The sequence below is a fragment of the Corvus cornix genome, chromosome 9 (genome assembly GCF_000738735.6).
Source record: "Corvus cornix cornix isolate S_Up_H32 chromosome 9, ASM73873v5, whole genome shotgun sequence".
Classification (NCBI taxonomy): Eukaryota; Metazoa; Chordata; class Aves; order Passeriformes; family Corvidae; genus Corvus; species Corvus cornix.
Window position 1 is genome coordinate 24,415,127 of NC_046339.1, and position 17,395 is coordinate 24,432,521.

Here is a 17,395-nt window from a genome sequence, read left to right on the forward strand (position 1 = left end):
AGGAGATCCACTTAGAGGATAAAGTAACCTTCGTGGTATGGAAGGGGGCAGACATGAGACCCCAGAGCAAGGCTTCGTGACATCATACCAAAGTCCATGAGAACCCGTTCCCAGATCACCAGACCAGCCTGCAGCATTGAAGTACACTGGCTTTTTATTCCATGCATTGTTTGCTTTGATAGTCATTCTTGTTTCCATCACTGTACACTGGTCAATACAAAAAAAAAAAAATCAAGTTTGTCTCAGGAATCCACAGAGCAGGGAGGAGGGGATGAACACTACTGGACAGGGCCAAGATGAAATGGGTACTTAACACGACAGCGGGGAGGGCAACATTCAGCTCTGGGAGAAAATCTAGGCTAGTGTTCAGGAGCTGTCAGCAGCCACGAGAACTGGATCAGGGTACTCGGGATGCTGGAAAGGGAACCCACAAAGTTTACTCCAGCCCTGGAACGCAGTGTTACTACAAGGAGTAAGCAGGCCCACTTACACCTCTCAACCCCAGACCCTGCCAGGAGCGGAAGTGCGAGGAACCGCAGCAGAGGTGCCCATACAGCGACGTGGGGACTGTGTCTGTGCAATCCCAGGGAGGCATCACTAAGGAAAGTCCTACATAACCCCCCCAGAACTGACAGCAACCATCCCAGGAATGTGGGGGTGCTGAGCCAGCTCTGCCTGCACACAGCAAGGCTGTGGGACGTGTGTGCAGGGGAGGCTGGGGTGACACCTCCACTGGGGCTGCCCTAGTGGCATTCCCAGAGGGATGCAGCGTCGGGGGCAGCGGGTGGGAGCAGCAACGCTGGACTAACAGTGCAGTGACCCGGGGGTGTGAGGAGAATAGAGCTAAATGTGGCAGCCTGGAGGGAGCAGCTCTGCTTGCCCAGGCTGCAGAATGGGCCAGCATGTCCTCAGGCAAGGATGGGGAGGGATCAGCACACACCCAGGACAGCTGGCCCAGAAGGGTCCCAAAATCACGCACACCAAAGCTCTGCAAGCCCAGTGGAGCTTCATCCCATGGTGGAGCCTATGCAGAGACTGCAGGTACCCAAACCCCTCTGGAATCTGTTTGTCAGGGACTGCATCACCACAGGCTGGAGGCCCTGGGGACAGTGACAGGCCTGAGCTGGAGGCAGCTCTGCTTCGGGGCTGTTTGTGGGACTGCCCAAGGATACCAGTGCTGCCCATGGGTCTCCCAGAGCCTTCCAGGTCTGAGCAGAGCCTCCCAGGGGCACAGGGCTTGGCATCCTCTGCTGGGGACACCTGATGGCAGCTCTCCACCTCTCTTTACACCACAATGTGTTACATGCACACAGTTCTCCACTGCTAAACTCCCACACCTCGGCCTCGAGTCTCCTGAGTAACCACCTGCACCACCAAACCCCTCTCACCCCACAACAGCAAAGCCTTCTCTGGCCCTGCCAGCTCCTCCTGCCACTGGCCGAGAGACAAAGAACACTGGGGAGGAGAAACGAGGGGTGGGAAGAGAGAGGAAAGGAGCCAGGAAAGAGCTTCACTCCTCACGGGATTCTGCCTCTGCCCAGAGCAGGGTGAGCAGGTCACTCCCTCTCCAGGAGTCTGTTTGGTCCTGCCCAGGTGATCCACCACATGGACCCACTGCCCGGGGCAGCTGCCCTCCTCCCTGGTGTCCTTTTGGATGCTCTGGCCAGGGAATCTTGTCACAGTTATTCACTTTGTGATCAATTCAAAAGCCACTCACTCCCTGACCACCCTTCCCACATTCCCACCAGTTCAGCGGCTGCCGACCACCAGCAACGTGAGCAAACTGCAGCTCTGCCCACGAGGAACCTGACTGCAGCCCCCTCTCTGTTCTCTGCCCTGGGGTAACAGCACCCCTGGAAATCACGAGAGGCAGCAACTCCTGACAGCCACGGAGCCCAGCTCTGCTCCCACCCCTCCGGTGAGCAGGGAGAAGGTAACATCACACACAGAGATTACAATTGTGCTAGCGGTGAAGCCAACCTTCTGATCTACAGAAATGATAATAAATAATAAAATAACATTATAACTTAAGATCTGTCTGTAGTCCAGCTACAAAAATTTAAAAATATGGGATAATTTAACTCATACAATACTGCTCTCTGTATAAGTAAGACATTTTCCTTCACTTTGCCATGAGGCTATAAATTACCACAGTTAAGTTCAAACCAATATTTTAACATAAAATGTAAACAAACAAAGCAACAGAAGTACCTGTCCATGGTCCATTCCTGCCGTTCACCTCTGGCTGGCCATGCCAGCCAGCGCACTGGGAAGGGCAGAGGGAGGGCTCTTGCAGGGGGACATCAACTAAGGAAGGGGGGGAACGTGCTCTATCATTTTGTTCTCTTTCAATATTATTTTAGAAGAGTAGTGTTTGAAGGGAAGGCACTATGAGTTCTATCAGAAAACAAATTTTTCTCATCTGCCAATGCCTCGGCCTGTCACATACCAGTACTATCCTCACTTGCACCTGCAGAGTTTCAGCTTGGAGGAGAAACAGAGGCCTTGGGGCACGCCCGAGACACAGCCGTGCCACGGCCATGTCAAGATTCCCTGCACAAGGCCTGCCACGAAGGGCAGGCAGCTGCTAATGCTTCCAAGAATGTACAGTGAATAAGGAGACAGAGCAGGGCTGATGCTCCTAGCCAGGCCAGTGATTCCCAGTCTTCCCCCTCAACACACAGCTCTCTGCTGGTTCTCGATGCTGCTGTAGGTGAGAGGCTGCTTCTCCCAGTCCAGTCCAGGCGTCTCCAGTGTCCTCCCCAGAAGTGCTCGGGCTCTGCGGAATGTGCTTTCCACACTTTGCAAGTCCTTGCTTGGCCAACACTGAGTTGATTGATTTCTTTGACTGACTGAAACAGACAGGAGGTAAGAGGAGGAAGTAAACTGGGAAATGGCACACTGCATCTGAGAGAGGTTTCCCTGCTCAGCTGGAGGTTGACACTCCCAGAGTGAAGCAAGGACGGTGGTAAGAAGTGCTCTGATACCAATTCTCGAGAGGACGAGGTTAGAATACATTTGCAGGATCTCACAACAAAATGCTGATTAAAAAAGAAACTAAAAACCCTTAAAATAAAACCCACCATTACATTCCTGGGGATGTATCGACTCAGAAGACCCTGGATGTTAGCACCTCGGTACCAGTTTTCTCCAGGAACATGTCCACCTTCTGATTAAAAATGACCCAGCTGGTTATACTGAAAACACTTTGTTCACAGGTGACCCTACAGTCAGGTCTTTTTCTGCTTTTCCTCATTTGATAAGACTGAGTGGTTTAGTTCTCTTGATCTGTTCTCCAATCTTCAGGGCCACGAGGCCTGGTCCCCTGTGCAAGCAGCAAGAGAATCCCCCGTGTCTGTACACAAAGCTGTCCAGGCAGGACTCCCAGGATGTTTCTCCATAGTGTGCTTGCTTTCTGAACTTTTTTTTTTTTTTTTTGCAACAAGTCTGTGTGTCTATAAATACAATCCACTCTTTACAGTAAAAAGTGTTAAAATGTCAAAAAAATAAATATCCATGTTACAGTAACTAGATTATTCAATAAAATACATCCCTGCCATTCTTGATTGAAATGCTCAAAGAGAATTAATTTCATTTGGACATTTTCCAGAGATTCGGGTTATTGCAAATCACTCCTGGGGTGGGAAGGAGAAGCATCTTCTCTTCCTGTAAAGTGTGATGAAGGGGAATGAAGTGGAATCTCAGGGAAATCAAAATGCCAGTACCAGGAAGCTTTGGGGGAGATCTGTATTACCAAGTAGCAGAGCTGCAGGGCTTATTGGTCCTGACTGTGGCATCAGAACACTCCCCTTCAGAAGAGTCACAATCTGATTCTCCAAACTGTGGTGGGTTCTGCAAGACAAAAGGAAAGGGGGAGACTTGAGCATCATTCCCGTACAGCACATCACCCACACATCCCAGTCTGTCACAGCAGCCAGCCAAAGGTCACCAGAGGAGGAGAGTGGCACACACAGGAGAGGGCACAGCACACGGCTGCCCCACCAAAGGGCACTTGCCTCCCCTCAGAGAGGGGCCAGCACAGAAATGCCTGGTCAGAGCACTCCCAAGCGCAGCGTTAGGAGGAGATGGTGCAGCAGGCTCTGCCCTTCCCCTCCCAAACACTTGAAAGGCAGCAAAAGGAAGAAAGTCATTCCAGCTTTGTCAGCAAGGCTGCCAATGGATATGTCTGAGGCAGCTTATATCCGCTCCATTTCATTATCTATTTTTATCCCACTTAATGCAACTGCAGATCTGACGGCCTCCCAAAATCACACTCATCTTGACCAGCACATTATGTTCAGCTTTGTTTGTGCTACTTTTCCCCCACCCACTCTTCTGCCAAGCAGGAGGAAGATTGGGCATTGCAGCAGTTGCTTTGCCATAGTACACCTACCACAGCATTTCCTAGGCAGTGTTCCAACTTTCTGGCCCTTGGATTCCTTTCCATAACATTTATGTAGTTTTTTTCCACTGAGTGGAAGGATAAGGGGTAACCAACTCACCTCACAGCTGTGTTCATCTGCACAAAGTTTGCCCAGAGACATCTGAGTCTTGACCCTCCGCACAGCACACTCTTTGTCAGAAAGCCCATCTGACTGCGTGGAGATTTCAATGGGGATCTCTGGAGTCTGGGACAACATGTCCTCCAGCTTCTCAGCCAGCTCATCCTCCAGCTTGGTGGCCAGCTCATCCGGGCTGTTCGAGTGGTCACTTGTGTTCCCCTCCTCTCCATCCGACACGGAGAAGTTCTCGGAGCTGAAGGTCGAGTAGGACTGGCAGCTGCTGATGCAGCGGTGGGGTCTGCAAACAGGGAGAGAAGTTCAGTGCTCACCTTGGATCACACTCACAGGAGCTTCCTGGGTGCTGTGTTCACTGCTCTGTTACACCAGGCCTTGGGGAGTGCCTTCCACATCCTGCAGGTACAGATTTCTACCTCTTCTGAGTGATTTAGTTCAAGACCTGCATCTTTAAATTCATCTGTTCCTATTTGGTCCTGTCTGCTATGTCCATATTAGCTGATCTACCCTGGAGCAGATTTTTCTTTGACAGTGCATTTTCCTAAAGGAAGGCAAGGCTGTACTGTGCAGTTTAAGCTAACTCACCTGGGAATACCTGCATCACCTGGCAGCCATCCCAAAAGCCAGGCAGGATTTAGGAGCGTCCACTCAAGAAATAAGCTCACAGTTTGAGGACCGTGGAAGTGGCCTTGTGCCAGGATTCAACAGCAGTGGGGCAACACATCAGTTGAGGGACCATGCCACGAGACCCACAAATGGGCACCACATGGAACAGGCAGTTTGTCCTCCTAATCTTCCAAGTTAGTAAATCACAGAGGAAACAACATCACGCAGGAGCTGTATGAGTCACATAACTCATCCAGCCCAGCATTCTGCCTTCAACCCCAGGCAGGAAGGAATCATCTGAGACAAGTATGAGACCAGGGCACGCAGACAGAGCCTGCTTTCTCCTGGCATCTCTTCCTGGTTTGTACCACTCAGCACATCTGACCTCTGAGTGGAAGCTCAAACCCAGTGGCAATGCTAACAGTCACTGAGGGATCCATACTCCAGAAATTCTGCACTTACGGCTCTTCATGCTCTGATTTCCACAGCACACCTTGACAATGAGCTCCACATTTGAAAATGTTCTGGATGGAAAAAGCGCTTCCTTTTCTTCATTTTAAAGCCCTGTTTGCTTCACTGGCTGCCCCTACCATGAATGTGAAGAATCATTCCTTGTCTATTTTCTCCACATAAATTACAATTTCATGCACCTCCGGTGTTGCCTCTCCTCCTGCTAGAGAAACATTTCACATGGATTTGTCCTCCTCTTCTATGGAAACCATCCCTAACCACTCTTGTCACACTTCTCAGTACCTTTCCAAACTTTACCGTGGTCTTTGAGCTGGGGCAATGAAGGGGGCATTAGGATTTAAGCTTCAGGTGTGCTGTGGATGCACACAACAGCAGACAAGCTTTTATTTTCTTCTTTGCTCCTTTGAATCAAACCTTTAACCTGTCTGCCTACTGGATCACTCCTGCACTTCAAGCAGCTGCTTTCATAAAGCTACAGCACCAAGTCCATGATGTCTTTCCTGAGCATAGGACTGTAAATCCTGCTGTTCCCCAGGCTTATGTAGGAACACTCCCCGAAGTCTTATTTTACAGGCAACACCATCACATTTGATCTGCTGTTGTCACTTAGCTCTGCAATCTTATCTGAATTCAGCTATGAAGGTGCTGGGCGGGAGTCCTCCCCACTGCAGCGACAATTAATAAACAACACTGGGAAGAGCCCCACAAAGGGTTCCCACATCCACTAAGTGTGATCCTCGTGAAACAGATGCAGCAGCTCATTTATAGAGGCAGAATAACATTATCAAGTGTGATCAAGCTGTGGTGCAAACAGGCTGCAGCAGGAAAGCTGGGCCAGAGAGAACATCTCAGGATGGGCTGGAACAGCGAGGGATCAGCTGAGGGTGGATGGGACACAGTGAATGGGATTCTGTTCTTTTGCCAGCACCTTCCCCAGTTTCGGTGCTGGTGTGCAGCTGCTGTGAGAGTTGTCCTCCTCAGTTTTGTCCCACCAAAGAGAGATTAGAGCGAATTCACCTTTTACCTTTGTCTGCGAGGAAACTCCACTTCACTGTCGACTTCGCCCTCCTCCTCTTCTGATGACTCGTCCCCGCTCTGGCAGAAAACAAGGACAAAAAGGGTGTCACGTTTGGGGAAGTTCGAACATGGCTGACCCTTGGTCCTCCAGGACAAAGTCACTGTGCCAACAGGTTGCAAGAATCCAGACCAGAAAACAGCCTGTGTGTCAGGAACACTGACTCAGACATCATCTTACCAGGAGGTTGTTTCAGGCAGCCTCAAGGGCGCCATTCCTGAATCTGGAGTGACTGCCTGAGAAATACACTGGAGTATTTTAGCAGGCAAGGAGCACAGAACGTTCCAGATTCTCACTGAAGCAAATCAAGTAATTAGTATCACATGGAAACCCACATAAATTATTGAGCTGATTTGGCGCTCTTGGCTTTACCCTCTTCTGCTGCAGCCCATCAATAGAGCAGGATGGAGGATGGCACAGCCTTTGCCAATGGGTTTCACCAACTAGGAGAACTCGGGATTTGTTTCATACCTCAGTGAGCACAGAGCCTTTTATTCTCCTTCTCCCACCCAAATCTACCCCCACACTGCTGGGTTTTTACAGCCTCCTCCTATCCTATCCAACCTGTCATCCCCTCATTCAGTTTCAGTCTTTATTTCATGCCATCCCCTTGTCTTACAAGGTCCCACTCCCTTCCTGCTGGGGCCAACCCACACTCTAGTAGTTATGCTATTTTCCTTGACTTTTCCAGCCAGGCCCAGTTTTCCTGCTCTTTGAACTCAGACTGCTTCTTCTCTCACCTGGATGGAAGCAGGAGGAACAAAGAGCTGTTTCTGTACAACTGTGCCATAACCTCTTTTTTACTCTTGCAAAATCTTCACAAAATACAGGAAGAACTACGACTTTCAGTGCAGGGGGACAATTTCTGTCAGGTGCAGCAAAAGGGATGTCCCCAAGACCATGGCAAATGTTGAATCCTTGCTCTGAGACACAGCAGCAGCACAGATTCCCAAAGAAACTCTCACGTGATATTACAGAACAATTTAAAGAATGCATTTATCCCTTCCTTTGGAGAAAGGCTTGAAAGCATTTTGAGACTGTTTCAACATCAAAAATTCAGTAGAACAAGTTGCAACTCCAACTAAAATTGGCAAAACTGCACGTAAGAGAACCAGGCCCTACCAAAACCACATCTTCAAACCCCAGTGCTCTGTCCTCACCTTTTGGAGGGATCTTGCTTTGCAGGGCAGCCCTGAGGAAGCCAAGTGCTGGGGAGTGCCCAGGGCGGACGCCGCCGTGCCCTGCTCCTCCAGCTTCTCCATGAACTGCGCGCTCTCATAGAGGGACGCGGCCGCCGGCGACTGGGGGCGGCTCCCCCCCGGTTCAACGGACGCCATCTGTGCCTGGCCACTGTCCTCGTCCCTGCACTGCAGGCAGGGGTCGTAGGGATCTGCCTGGCAGCACTGCCAGCGCTCGGCCGTGCCGTCCTTGCTGTCCAGGCCGCGGCGGCAGTCGGCCTCCATGGCGGTGGAGATGAGGTCGGGGCTGGAGCCGGACATGCGGCGCTGGGCGTGGTTGCTGAGGGGGCTGCGCAGCGCGGCCGCGGGCCCGAAGTAGCGCAGGTTGTTGGCGCAGGTGGCGATGTCCTGCCCGTGGGCGTGCAGCCGCGAGTGCTGCCCGTGGGCACCGTGGCCGGGCTGCTGTGGCGCTCCGGGGGCGTGGGGAGGGGCAGGCGGGGGGGCATCGTCTGGCGCTGGCTGGTTTTTCAAGATCCCTGCAAATTCATTGTAGCTGCCTTTGCTGTTCCCCCGGCGGTGCCGGGGCTTGCTGCGGTACCGGCTTTTGCCACTCAGGGTTGACATCTTGGGACTTCCTGAGACTGGGGAGCCATTGGATGCTGCTTCTGTGCTGGGTATGCCCTCCGACTTCAGTAGATCTGGCCTGGGAGACAGGGAGAGGAAGGCACACGTCAAGCCACAGACAAAGAAGTGACACCGGCCCAGAGCCAGGATGAAGAGGCAGCTGGAGTCAAAAGCACACTCTGCTTCCTAAAATCTACAGGCTGCCCTGCCCTTCAGCTGCTTCACTCTTGCATTTTGGTCCCTGAGATTCTCTCCACTCAACGTCCTTTCCACTCAGCCCACCCTGCTCTACGCTCCCTTCTTGCTGTTTTCTCCAGGAGTTGTCACACGCTCTCCTTTTCCGCTCTGATTTTGATGTTCTCTCCCAAAATAGCTCCCTCCCAGGACCTTGGGGTAGAACATGGCTCTCACTCTGTGTGTGTACAGTGGTGGTGATCAGGCTGCTCATCTCAGAGCCGTGTGGGGATATTACTTCAGAAGTGATTATTCACTGGTAATCAGGACTAACTCCTGGAAATCCCCAAAAAAGTAAAGACTAAGACAACTCCTCTAGAAAAAAATAATTTCCCTATCTAAAAGTCATGCAGAAGAGAAATAACTGAAAGGACAGCATGAATTCCCAAATCTCAAATCCCAAATTAATTCCTCAACAATGAATCCATCCTTCCTGAGGTCTGGCTGATTTCCACAATTCCTCGCCCTGCTTATTCCCATCCAAGTCAGGGATGATCTAGCTACTTGGACAGTTAGGAATTTGAGAAAACACAAGAGATACCTCCTGTCCAAGCACCATCATCTGCTCAAAAATCACACAGACCAACAATACATTCACTCAACTAACATATCCTGTGATTCTGTGGCTCCAGAGAGCTGCCAGGCGGGAGGGATGGCAGGATTCATCCCTTTCGCCTTAAGATAATTAAACAATTATGGTTCTGAGGATCAGACGAGGCCCAAGTATGAACACCCCTTTGTCCCACCCTGCATTTCATCAGGCTCAAAGGGAAGGAACTGCCTGCTCATCCCAGTGGGGATCAGACCAAAATTGTCTCCGGCTCTGGCACAGGACTGGGCTGTTACTTCTCACCGTTTGGTCTGGCTGCCTGGTTTATGGGAGACCCCTTTCCTCTTCATCAACTTCTCCACTGTATTGGGGTGGATTATTGGTCTGACTGGGTGGCGTTTGTAAGTCCCAGGGTATTTCTTTTCCACTGCTTGTTCCCTCCTGAAACATCAGGGAAAGAAAAAACAAATGAAAACCACATCACTTGTCTCTCTCCCCACCTGCCACTCCCGCTGGGCAGGAACTGGCTCCGCAGGGACCGTGCTGCGTGCCTGATTCCCAGCCACGGCTGGCTGCAACACAACCTGCTCTGCTAGGAAAGGACACAGACACTTCTAAACTCCTTCTGCAGGCAGCAGGGACAGGGGCCTAGCACACGGTCCAGAAGCAGCACTGCCGTTCCCTTCACTCACGGGCCAAAGGATGCCAGCACCAAATGGGAAGGTGCCTTTCTCCCAGTCAGTAAGCACTGACAGTGGTCTGCAGGAATTCACTCCACAGGGCTCTCTCCCTGCTGGCCAGCAATTCCCCAGCCTTTGGAGTTTGTCAGGGGACACTAAATCTACACGTGCCACCGTCCAGTTCAGAAATGAAGCGCTGTTTCTGCTCTGCTGTGTGCAGACTGCCACGTGCAGCACGCCATTCCCACACACGTACTTGATGAGCTCCTTCTCCCGCACCTCCAGCTGCAGCATGATAGCACTGAGCTCCATGTACAGGTTATTGGCTCGCTCCAGCTTCCTCTCGTAGTGCTCACGGATATCTAATGCATGTCTGAAAGCAGAAAGGGCTTTATTCCAGTCTGACTTCCACGGACCAAGAGAATGAGGATAAGCACAGGTGCTTTAGGAAAAGGCCTTTCAAAAGTCAAATTTGCCAGAGGTACTGCACTGAACCCCAGACACAGCTAACAGTGAATGATGATTAAGAGCCTGACACAGGAATAAATCATGGTATGGTTTAGAAAGTGTTTAACAGCCTTGAAAGGGTGGCAACACTTCTCCCTAGAAGAGCTGCAAATGCCTCACACGAACCCACGAGCCCTCTGGCCAAGCCCTGATCATCCTGTTTGCATGGAGAAGGGGCTAAACCTCTCCTCTACAGAAACAGGAAAGATGTCATGTGTCTGTATTTCATTACCAGCAGGGTGTCCCCACAGCCCCAGTACAGCTACAAGATGTGACCACCCAAAGCTCCCTGGGGACAGGGAACACTGAACTGCATCAAATTGCCTGGTCAAGGGCCCCTTTGGCTCCTCAGGTTTGACACAGAACTGCTTCTTATGAGTTTTATGTTTCTCTGTCAACTGTATTTGCAAATTTTTATCACAGGAGGAAACACTTTCCCTTCTTTAAATAAACCTTCTGCTTTCATTTTTAAGTTGGTCTAATGTTCAAAATGCATTTCAGTGGGGCTGTTCATATGAAGTATGTTCACTTCTCTGGAATAACTAACCCAAAGAAAGTATCAGGGCAGAAAATGCTCACAGCCAACCTCAGGATGGATTTCCCACTGAGATGGATGTATCTGCTTCAGTGCTGTCACCACAAACACCAAATCTCAGGCAGAAATATTCCCTGGGAAACACACACGCCTTTGCTACCTTGTCTGGAGCAAACTGTTGACACTGCCCAAGAGCAGGGACAGTTCCCACTGCTTTTCTCCAGCTTCCCATCAGCCAAGCACTGCTCATGGCCCAGGCCATGCCCATGGGAATTTCAGTTTCTGGGTTCACAAGGAATTTAGGCTCCCCAAATTTATACCACCAGGAATACTGGGTCCTGTTTTGGGAACCTCAGTACAAGAGGAGAATAAAAAGAGTCAGGGGTTGGAGCAGGAGGCCCTGTGAGGACAAGCTGAGGGAAGGGGAGGCTGGATGAGAAAAGCAAACAGTAACACAAAAGACTGTGAACAGACCTCAGCTCTTCTCTTCGACGGCGAATCAATTCTTCATCCAGCCGGTGGATACAAGTTCCTTCACTTTTAATTTTCTCAAAATGCTTCTTCACTTCTTCTCTCCATTCAGCCTAGGAAAGCAATTCACTTTCAGCTATTTACAAAGAGTTGGGATCTGTAGGTGCACCACAGAAAAACTCTTGGGCAATGTTCTTTGTGTCTGCAGAAAATTACAGCTTTGGCTTGAGAATGTACTTTTGTTAGCTGAATTATTTTGGGTAACAACACTGCAGCACATTTAGTGCCAGCATTTTCAAATGGTATTTACAATATTGTGCTCCAAATAGAGAATTTAAAACATTATCTGCATTTTCTAAGAAATATTTTTTTAATTCCTAGAGTTCTTTCTAATGTTTTTTAATTCCCAGGGTTCTTGAAATGTTCTCTCTTTAAGAGAACATTTTCTTTCCTTTCAGCAGCAAAAATAAGTAGAAAGGCTTATGATTTGGAAAGCTCCGTGATGATGCCTATCTAGGGTGATACTCTATTTGCCCCTTGAAGCCCTGGTTCCTGCAGAAGAAGTCTCAGCTTGGGAAAGTTTGGGTAAAAGATTTTCCAACACCCATCGGGTTGCTCCTCCCCAAGAATCAAACTGAAATCGTGTATCCAGATGTGCTCTACTCAATGCACCCTCCAAATCAGATCCTTGGAGCTAATTCCAGCACTCACAGGCTCCAGCCTTTCCCCAGTTACCTGGGATTTGAAGTAGGTTTCCTGAGGAGTAGCCAGCACATCAGCAGAGGCGATATCCAGGTGCATCAGTGTCTGCCGGAAGGACGGACGGTTCCGGGGCTTGCTCTGCCTGGAACAAAACAGAAACAGCCAGAGGTGAGGGGTGAGCACTGCCAGCCTCTGCTGCCCTGCTGGGGTGAGGTGAGGGGTGAGCACTGCCAGCCTCTGCTGCCCTGCTGGGGTGAGGGGTGAGCACTGCCAGCCTCTGCTGCCCTGCTGGGGAGAGGGGTGAGCACTGCCAGCCTCTGCTGCCCTTCTGAAAGGGTTTCACTAGACCCTGTTCTCTGAACCAAGCACCTGACAGGTTAGAGAAAAGGAGCTTTTCTGGTTTTCTCTACAATTCAATTGTGCTAGAGGTGGTTTGTGATGACCCATTCTGAAGAAACAAAAGAGGTACAAAATGTTTAAGTCCGGAAAATGCGACTACAGAGTGAAAGACAGGAACAGTTTCTATCCTAACTTGCTTGCCAAGAAGAAACATACTTTGGTTTGTTGTCCCATCAATTTCCAAATTTTGTAATGGGAAGACTCAATCTAGTAGAAATGAGAACTCCCATTCAGGGTGCTTCTAAGCACTGAAGGTCTGTGAGTTGTCACACAGCACATGCCTGAGTACTGCAATGCACTCAACAGCCCTTAGGATCACAGACAAGTACAAAAACATTCAGATTTTTGAACTTGAGTTTCAGGACTGAATCCACTTTGCACAGGGCAAAAGCAGCTTCTTGAGCCTCCTCTCCCCTACCAACCACCTTCTTCCACTAGGTGGGGATGCAAGTGTTTGTTTGTAGGTACTCTCTGTGGTACCGAGCTGCACAAGCTGCCACAGGGTAAACAGCCACTGGGAAAGAGCCACACGTGCTCTGGCCTGTTTTCCCCTTCGTGCCATGGGGAGGATGGCTGCTAAAACCCATGGAGTGGGAAATGCTGGAAGACCCTTCACACTGTGTCAAGATGTAATTACAAAAACAAAGCATTAATGTGAAACCCAAGACAAAGAATTTCAACTCTAATCTGGTACATGGAGGAAACTGACAGCATTTTCCATATCTGAACCTGGAAAATCCGTGTTCCAGACAGAAAGCTCACATTTCTCTTTGTTCAGTCCAAAGCCAGTTGCTTACAAAGGGGTTTCAGAGGGAAAAATCAGTTCCCTTCACTCTGGATGCGGCCTCAAGGAATTTTACCCCTACTTTCCTTCCAGCTCCTTTTGTCTTCCCACAGAGCCACCTTTTACCCCCTGCTTTGCTACAGCAAAGCAACACCCTCTGTGAAGGCTCCTGAAGATGTCCTGGGGTCCAAGCCTGCTGCCACAAGGAAGCAGAACCCAAAATGTCAAAACTTACTTCTCTCAGGACAAGTGTGTGAGATGCTCATCTAAGAGCCCTCTGCTGCGGGCTCCACATCCACAGGTTTTTTTCTCCTGACTTTCACAGGTTTTGCTGGGAGCCAGCCCTAGGTCTGTGCTGGGTGGGGTTCAGGCTCTTACCAGGTTTGCTTCATGAGGATTTTGAAGCCATCTGGGCAGGTGGAAGGGACGGGAAGGTGGAGGCTGTTACTGCCCACTCCCCAAATGATGGCCGAAGAGTCCACGTCCTTGTAGGGAATCTCTCCCGTGAGCAGCTCCCACAAAACCACCCCAAATGACCTGATGAAGAAACAAACCAGGATAAACTGAGTTCACACAGAAGCTGTTAACAGAAACATCTGGAGCTTGAAAAAAGCGTTGGCAAAACAGGGAAATAGGGGTGTCTGGTCTGAAACTGCAAGTAGGTGCAACAGTGGTTTTTAACACACCAGTAACTCCTCTGCTCCAGCACTGGGCTGAGCACAAAACCACACTGGTTTTCACCCACCCTTTCCTGCTTCTTTGTGAGATTTTAAAGATCATGAAAGCACATTTTCTGTACAGATTAAGTCTTGCTTCTGTTAAATGAAAAGACTCCAAAGTCTACTCTCAGATAAACTTTGGACTGTTCTTGCTGGTAAGAACAGATGATTGACTACTGCACAGACTGACAAGTGTCTTACAAAGACAACACAACAAAGGTTCTGTGGCTTTTTTACATTTCATTTAACTGGTTTTGTTTTCTTTTCCCTAACCAAAGGCTCCCTCTGCTGTTACCTGTAGTCCCAGGTAGGAGTTTTAAGGTTTGAGACTCAGCACTACAACTACTGCAACACAGAAATTAGGAAACAAATGCTACTTGCATAACTGTTAGTACCAAAAGCACATGAGGTCTCATCTGATATTCCTTTTGTTCTGAAGAAAGCAAGGATAAAGCAAAAAAAAAATTAATTAAGAGAACTCAGTCTGGGAAAGAACCTCCTACAAGAACTGAAAGATGTAGGTAAGAAAATTCACTTCGCTTCTCTTCCTTAGTGAAGTGCCAAGAAAGAACCAAAACCTTAATTTTTAACAGCAAACATCTGTTTTGTATACAATCATCACCCAATAAAACACCAAAGAAACACGAAACCAGTCAATACAGAGTAAACAAAATGCTGCTGAGAACCACCACCACCGTTCCTGCACATCAACAACTGGGCTGTGATCCAGGTGAGGCACAACCATCTCCATTTCCAAGCCAGATGTGCCACCTTACTCCATGTCCCAGCCCTCTGGGGACACCGACCTTGCCAAGCTGGAGGCTCCAGCCAGGCGAAAGGTGAGAAGGGTGTTTCTGTTTCTGGCTTGTACCAATACCCAGCTGCTTTTATTAAGTACAGAACTTCTAAGAGACAAGCTACCAGGTCTGAACAACCACCAGTCAGGAAACAACTTCATGTGAAAAACACTGCACTTTCAAACCCCACTGGCTTCAAATCATGTGTAAAAAAAAAAGAAAAAAACCAAGCAGAATTTGAATATTTTTCGCTTCAAAATCATTTTTTGTGGGCTGCATGAAAGCAGGGATCTAGAAGGTTGGACAAACTAGGGGGGAAATCTCATCTGGTTTCATCTTTGTTATGCCTAAGAACTGACAAAGGATTTTCAAGACTCCTGATAAGATTATAGATTTATTTTTCTGCATGCTGTTGAAGATGAGCAAGAGCAGACATACAAGCAGCTCAGGAACTGCTCTCATTTGTTGGCAGCATTCATGAACATCATTTTTATTTATCTTGAGGGAAGAATGGATGGCAAGGGAGAGTCTGAGCAATCACCACTGTTGTGAACTCCAGAGGAACTGGCACCAAAGAGCAACATCTCCAAGTCACTGAGGGAAGGAGCAAAGGTTTTATTGGCCAGGAGGTTCCGTGAAATATCCCTAACGATAAACCAAAGGTGGAAAGCCAGCACCACTCATCCTCACAATCCCGTGACTCAAAGGGAGGGGCTCAGCAGACAAATGCTGGGTGTGTTCTCTTTCCAGAACAACCCAAGTGTTCCTCTCAGAGGAGCCGGCTGTGCTGGGGCCTGGACATCCAAAATAAACACGCAGGACACCGTGGTCACAAGAGCAGCTGCACACCACGGGTTACACCACCTTCCCTGCAGGAAATCTTGCCCTTCAGGCCAAGCCCAGGCCTGAGCTAGAACTCCAGCAGCAGCTCCTGTCTGACTCCACTGCCCTCTGAACCACCCATGGCTTTGCCCGGCAGCTGCCTGCCCTGCCAGGGAAGGGACAGCATATGAAGCTGAAAAACCACAGGAAGCAAAATCCCTCCTGGCTGTAAAGCAGGGAGAAGGGCATTTGTCCTGGCTGCTGACATTTAATATGCAGAAATAATGAGGCAGAAACAGAGATACAGTTCCCTTGAGGACTCTGAAACCTGTGGAGAGGCTTCCCAAAGGAACTCCAAGGCTGAACCCTCTCAAGCATGTTTAATAGCACAGAGACTGAACCGTTCCTTGTGTTCCTTTCGACACAGAGCACGTTCCACATGGATGGAAACAGGTTCAAAAACTCTTACAACCTGTCCTGGTTTCCTCCCTCTTGGATCCAGGACTGGATTCACTGGGCTGTAATCCTGGGGCTGCACACACAACAGCCAGCCTGGCTTGCAGGAAGCACAAGGGGGTGAGGAGCAGAGCAGGGGCCTCCCCACAGCTCCAGCATGGCCCTGGAGAGGGCTGGAAGCGATGGAGAACCACCCTGGCTGTGGAGGCTGCTGAGGGGCCCTGAGCACAGCACTGGGAGAAAGCTCCAGGCCAAATAACGACACAGGGAAGAACTTCTGCATTTGCTTCCTGCAAGACACAGACTGTCTGCTCCAAGCCTCAGCTGGAACCTGCAGGGCAGCACACAGCCAGCACACAGCCAGCACACCTGTGTCCCTTCCCTCTCCATCAGAGCCCACCAAAGCTCAGGGCACCAGGCAGGAGGAGAAAGGAACAGCACACCACAGAGCAACCCATGCTCAGGCACAGGATGAAGAAAGCACATGGGAAGTGCTGGGAAACCAAGTGACTGAGCAGGAGGTGAAAGACTTGACCATGAACACGACTCACCAGATGTCCACCTTCTCGGAGACGGGCTCGTTCCGTATCACCTCCGGGGCCATCCACGCCACCGTCCCCGCAAAGGACATTTTGGTACTTTTATCGCTGAGCTCTTTAGACGTACCAAAATCTGAAATCTTTACGGCATCTGTGTGTGTAACCAAAACACTGGAGAAGGGGGAAAAAAAAAAAAAAAATCAGCACATTTTGTGATTTTTCTTGTACCACAACAGCCACTGGAGTAAATCCCTTCTTAATCAACACCACCAGGCGATGAGGCTGCGCTGCTCACAAGTGCAGTACAAAAGAAAAGATTTTGTATTTTCCCCAATAAAAGCTCTCACTCTCTTCTGGGTGGTCATGTTTTGTGCCTCAAATGCATTTCTGAATGCTACGAGTCAAAAATCAATCTCAATAAAACTGCAAATTAACAAGTAACTGAGGATTCAGAGGCAAAGCTGTACCTTAAACTGTGCTGTAAATCATCTAAAAGCATTATCTTAATGCACTGTCACAGGCTAAAGAAGTGATAAACATCTAGAGAGTAAGAGTACAGAGAAGCCAGAACATTTTAGGCAGAAAGCAACAGAGAAATAAGGAAGACACATTCCAGAAAACCAGGGAAATAACAGGAGAATAAGAAGGAAAAGTAAAAAGGGAGGAAGCAACAGAGTAACTCACTTTCCAAGAAGACCAGGTATCATCAAATCATTAAATATTTCCTGA

General features: G+C 49.3%; 1 protein-coding gene across 3 annotated transcripts in view; it reads right to left on the minus strand.

The window, feature by feature from the left end:
• Nucleotides 1-136: 136 nt before the first annotated feature.
• MAP3K13 (mitogen-activated protein kinase kinase kinase 13) overlaps nt 137-17,395 on the minus strand; it is a 74,691-nt gene continuing 57,432 nt past the window's right edge. The window contains exons 7-17 of one of the 3 annotated variants that reach the window (XM_039556680.1): nt 16,679-16,837; nt 13,712-13,870; nt 12,184-12,292; nt 11,452-11,561; nt 10,192-10,308; nt 9,559-9,696; nt 7,830-8,550; nt 6,619-6,689; nt 4,503-4,800; nt 3,755-3,852; nt 137-3,666 (exon numbers count right to left, since the gene is read on the minus strand). In XM_039556680.1, the coding sequence (XP_039412614.1) occupies nt 3,630-3,666; nt 3,755-3,852; nt 4,503-4,800; nt 6,619-6,689; nt 7,830-8,550; nt 9,559-9,696; nt 10,192-10,308; nt 11,452-11,561; nt 12,184-12,292; nt 13,712-13,870; nt 16,679-16,837 (2,017 nt within the window). In that variant the 3' untranslated portion in view covers nt 137-3,629. Of the gene's footprint in view, nt 3,853-4,502; nt 4,801-6,618; nt 6,690-7,829; nt 8,551-9,558; nt 9,697-10,191; nt 10,309-11,451; nt 11,562-12,183; nt 12,293-13,711; nt 13,871-16,678; nt 16,838-17,395 lie in introns of all 3 variants that reach the window. The other 2 variants (XM_019292885.3, XM_039556681.1) reach the window with 2 other exon arrangements.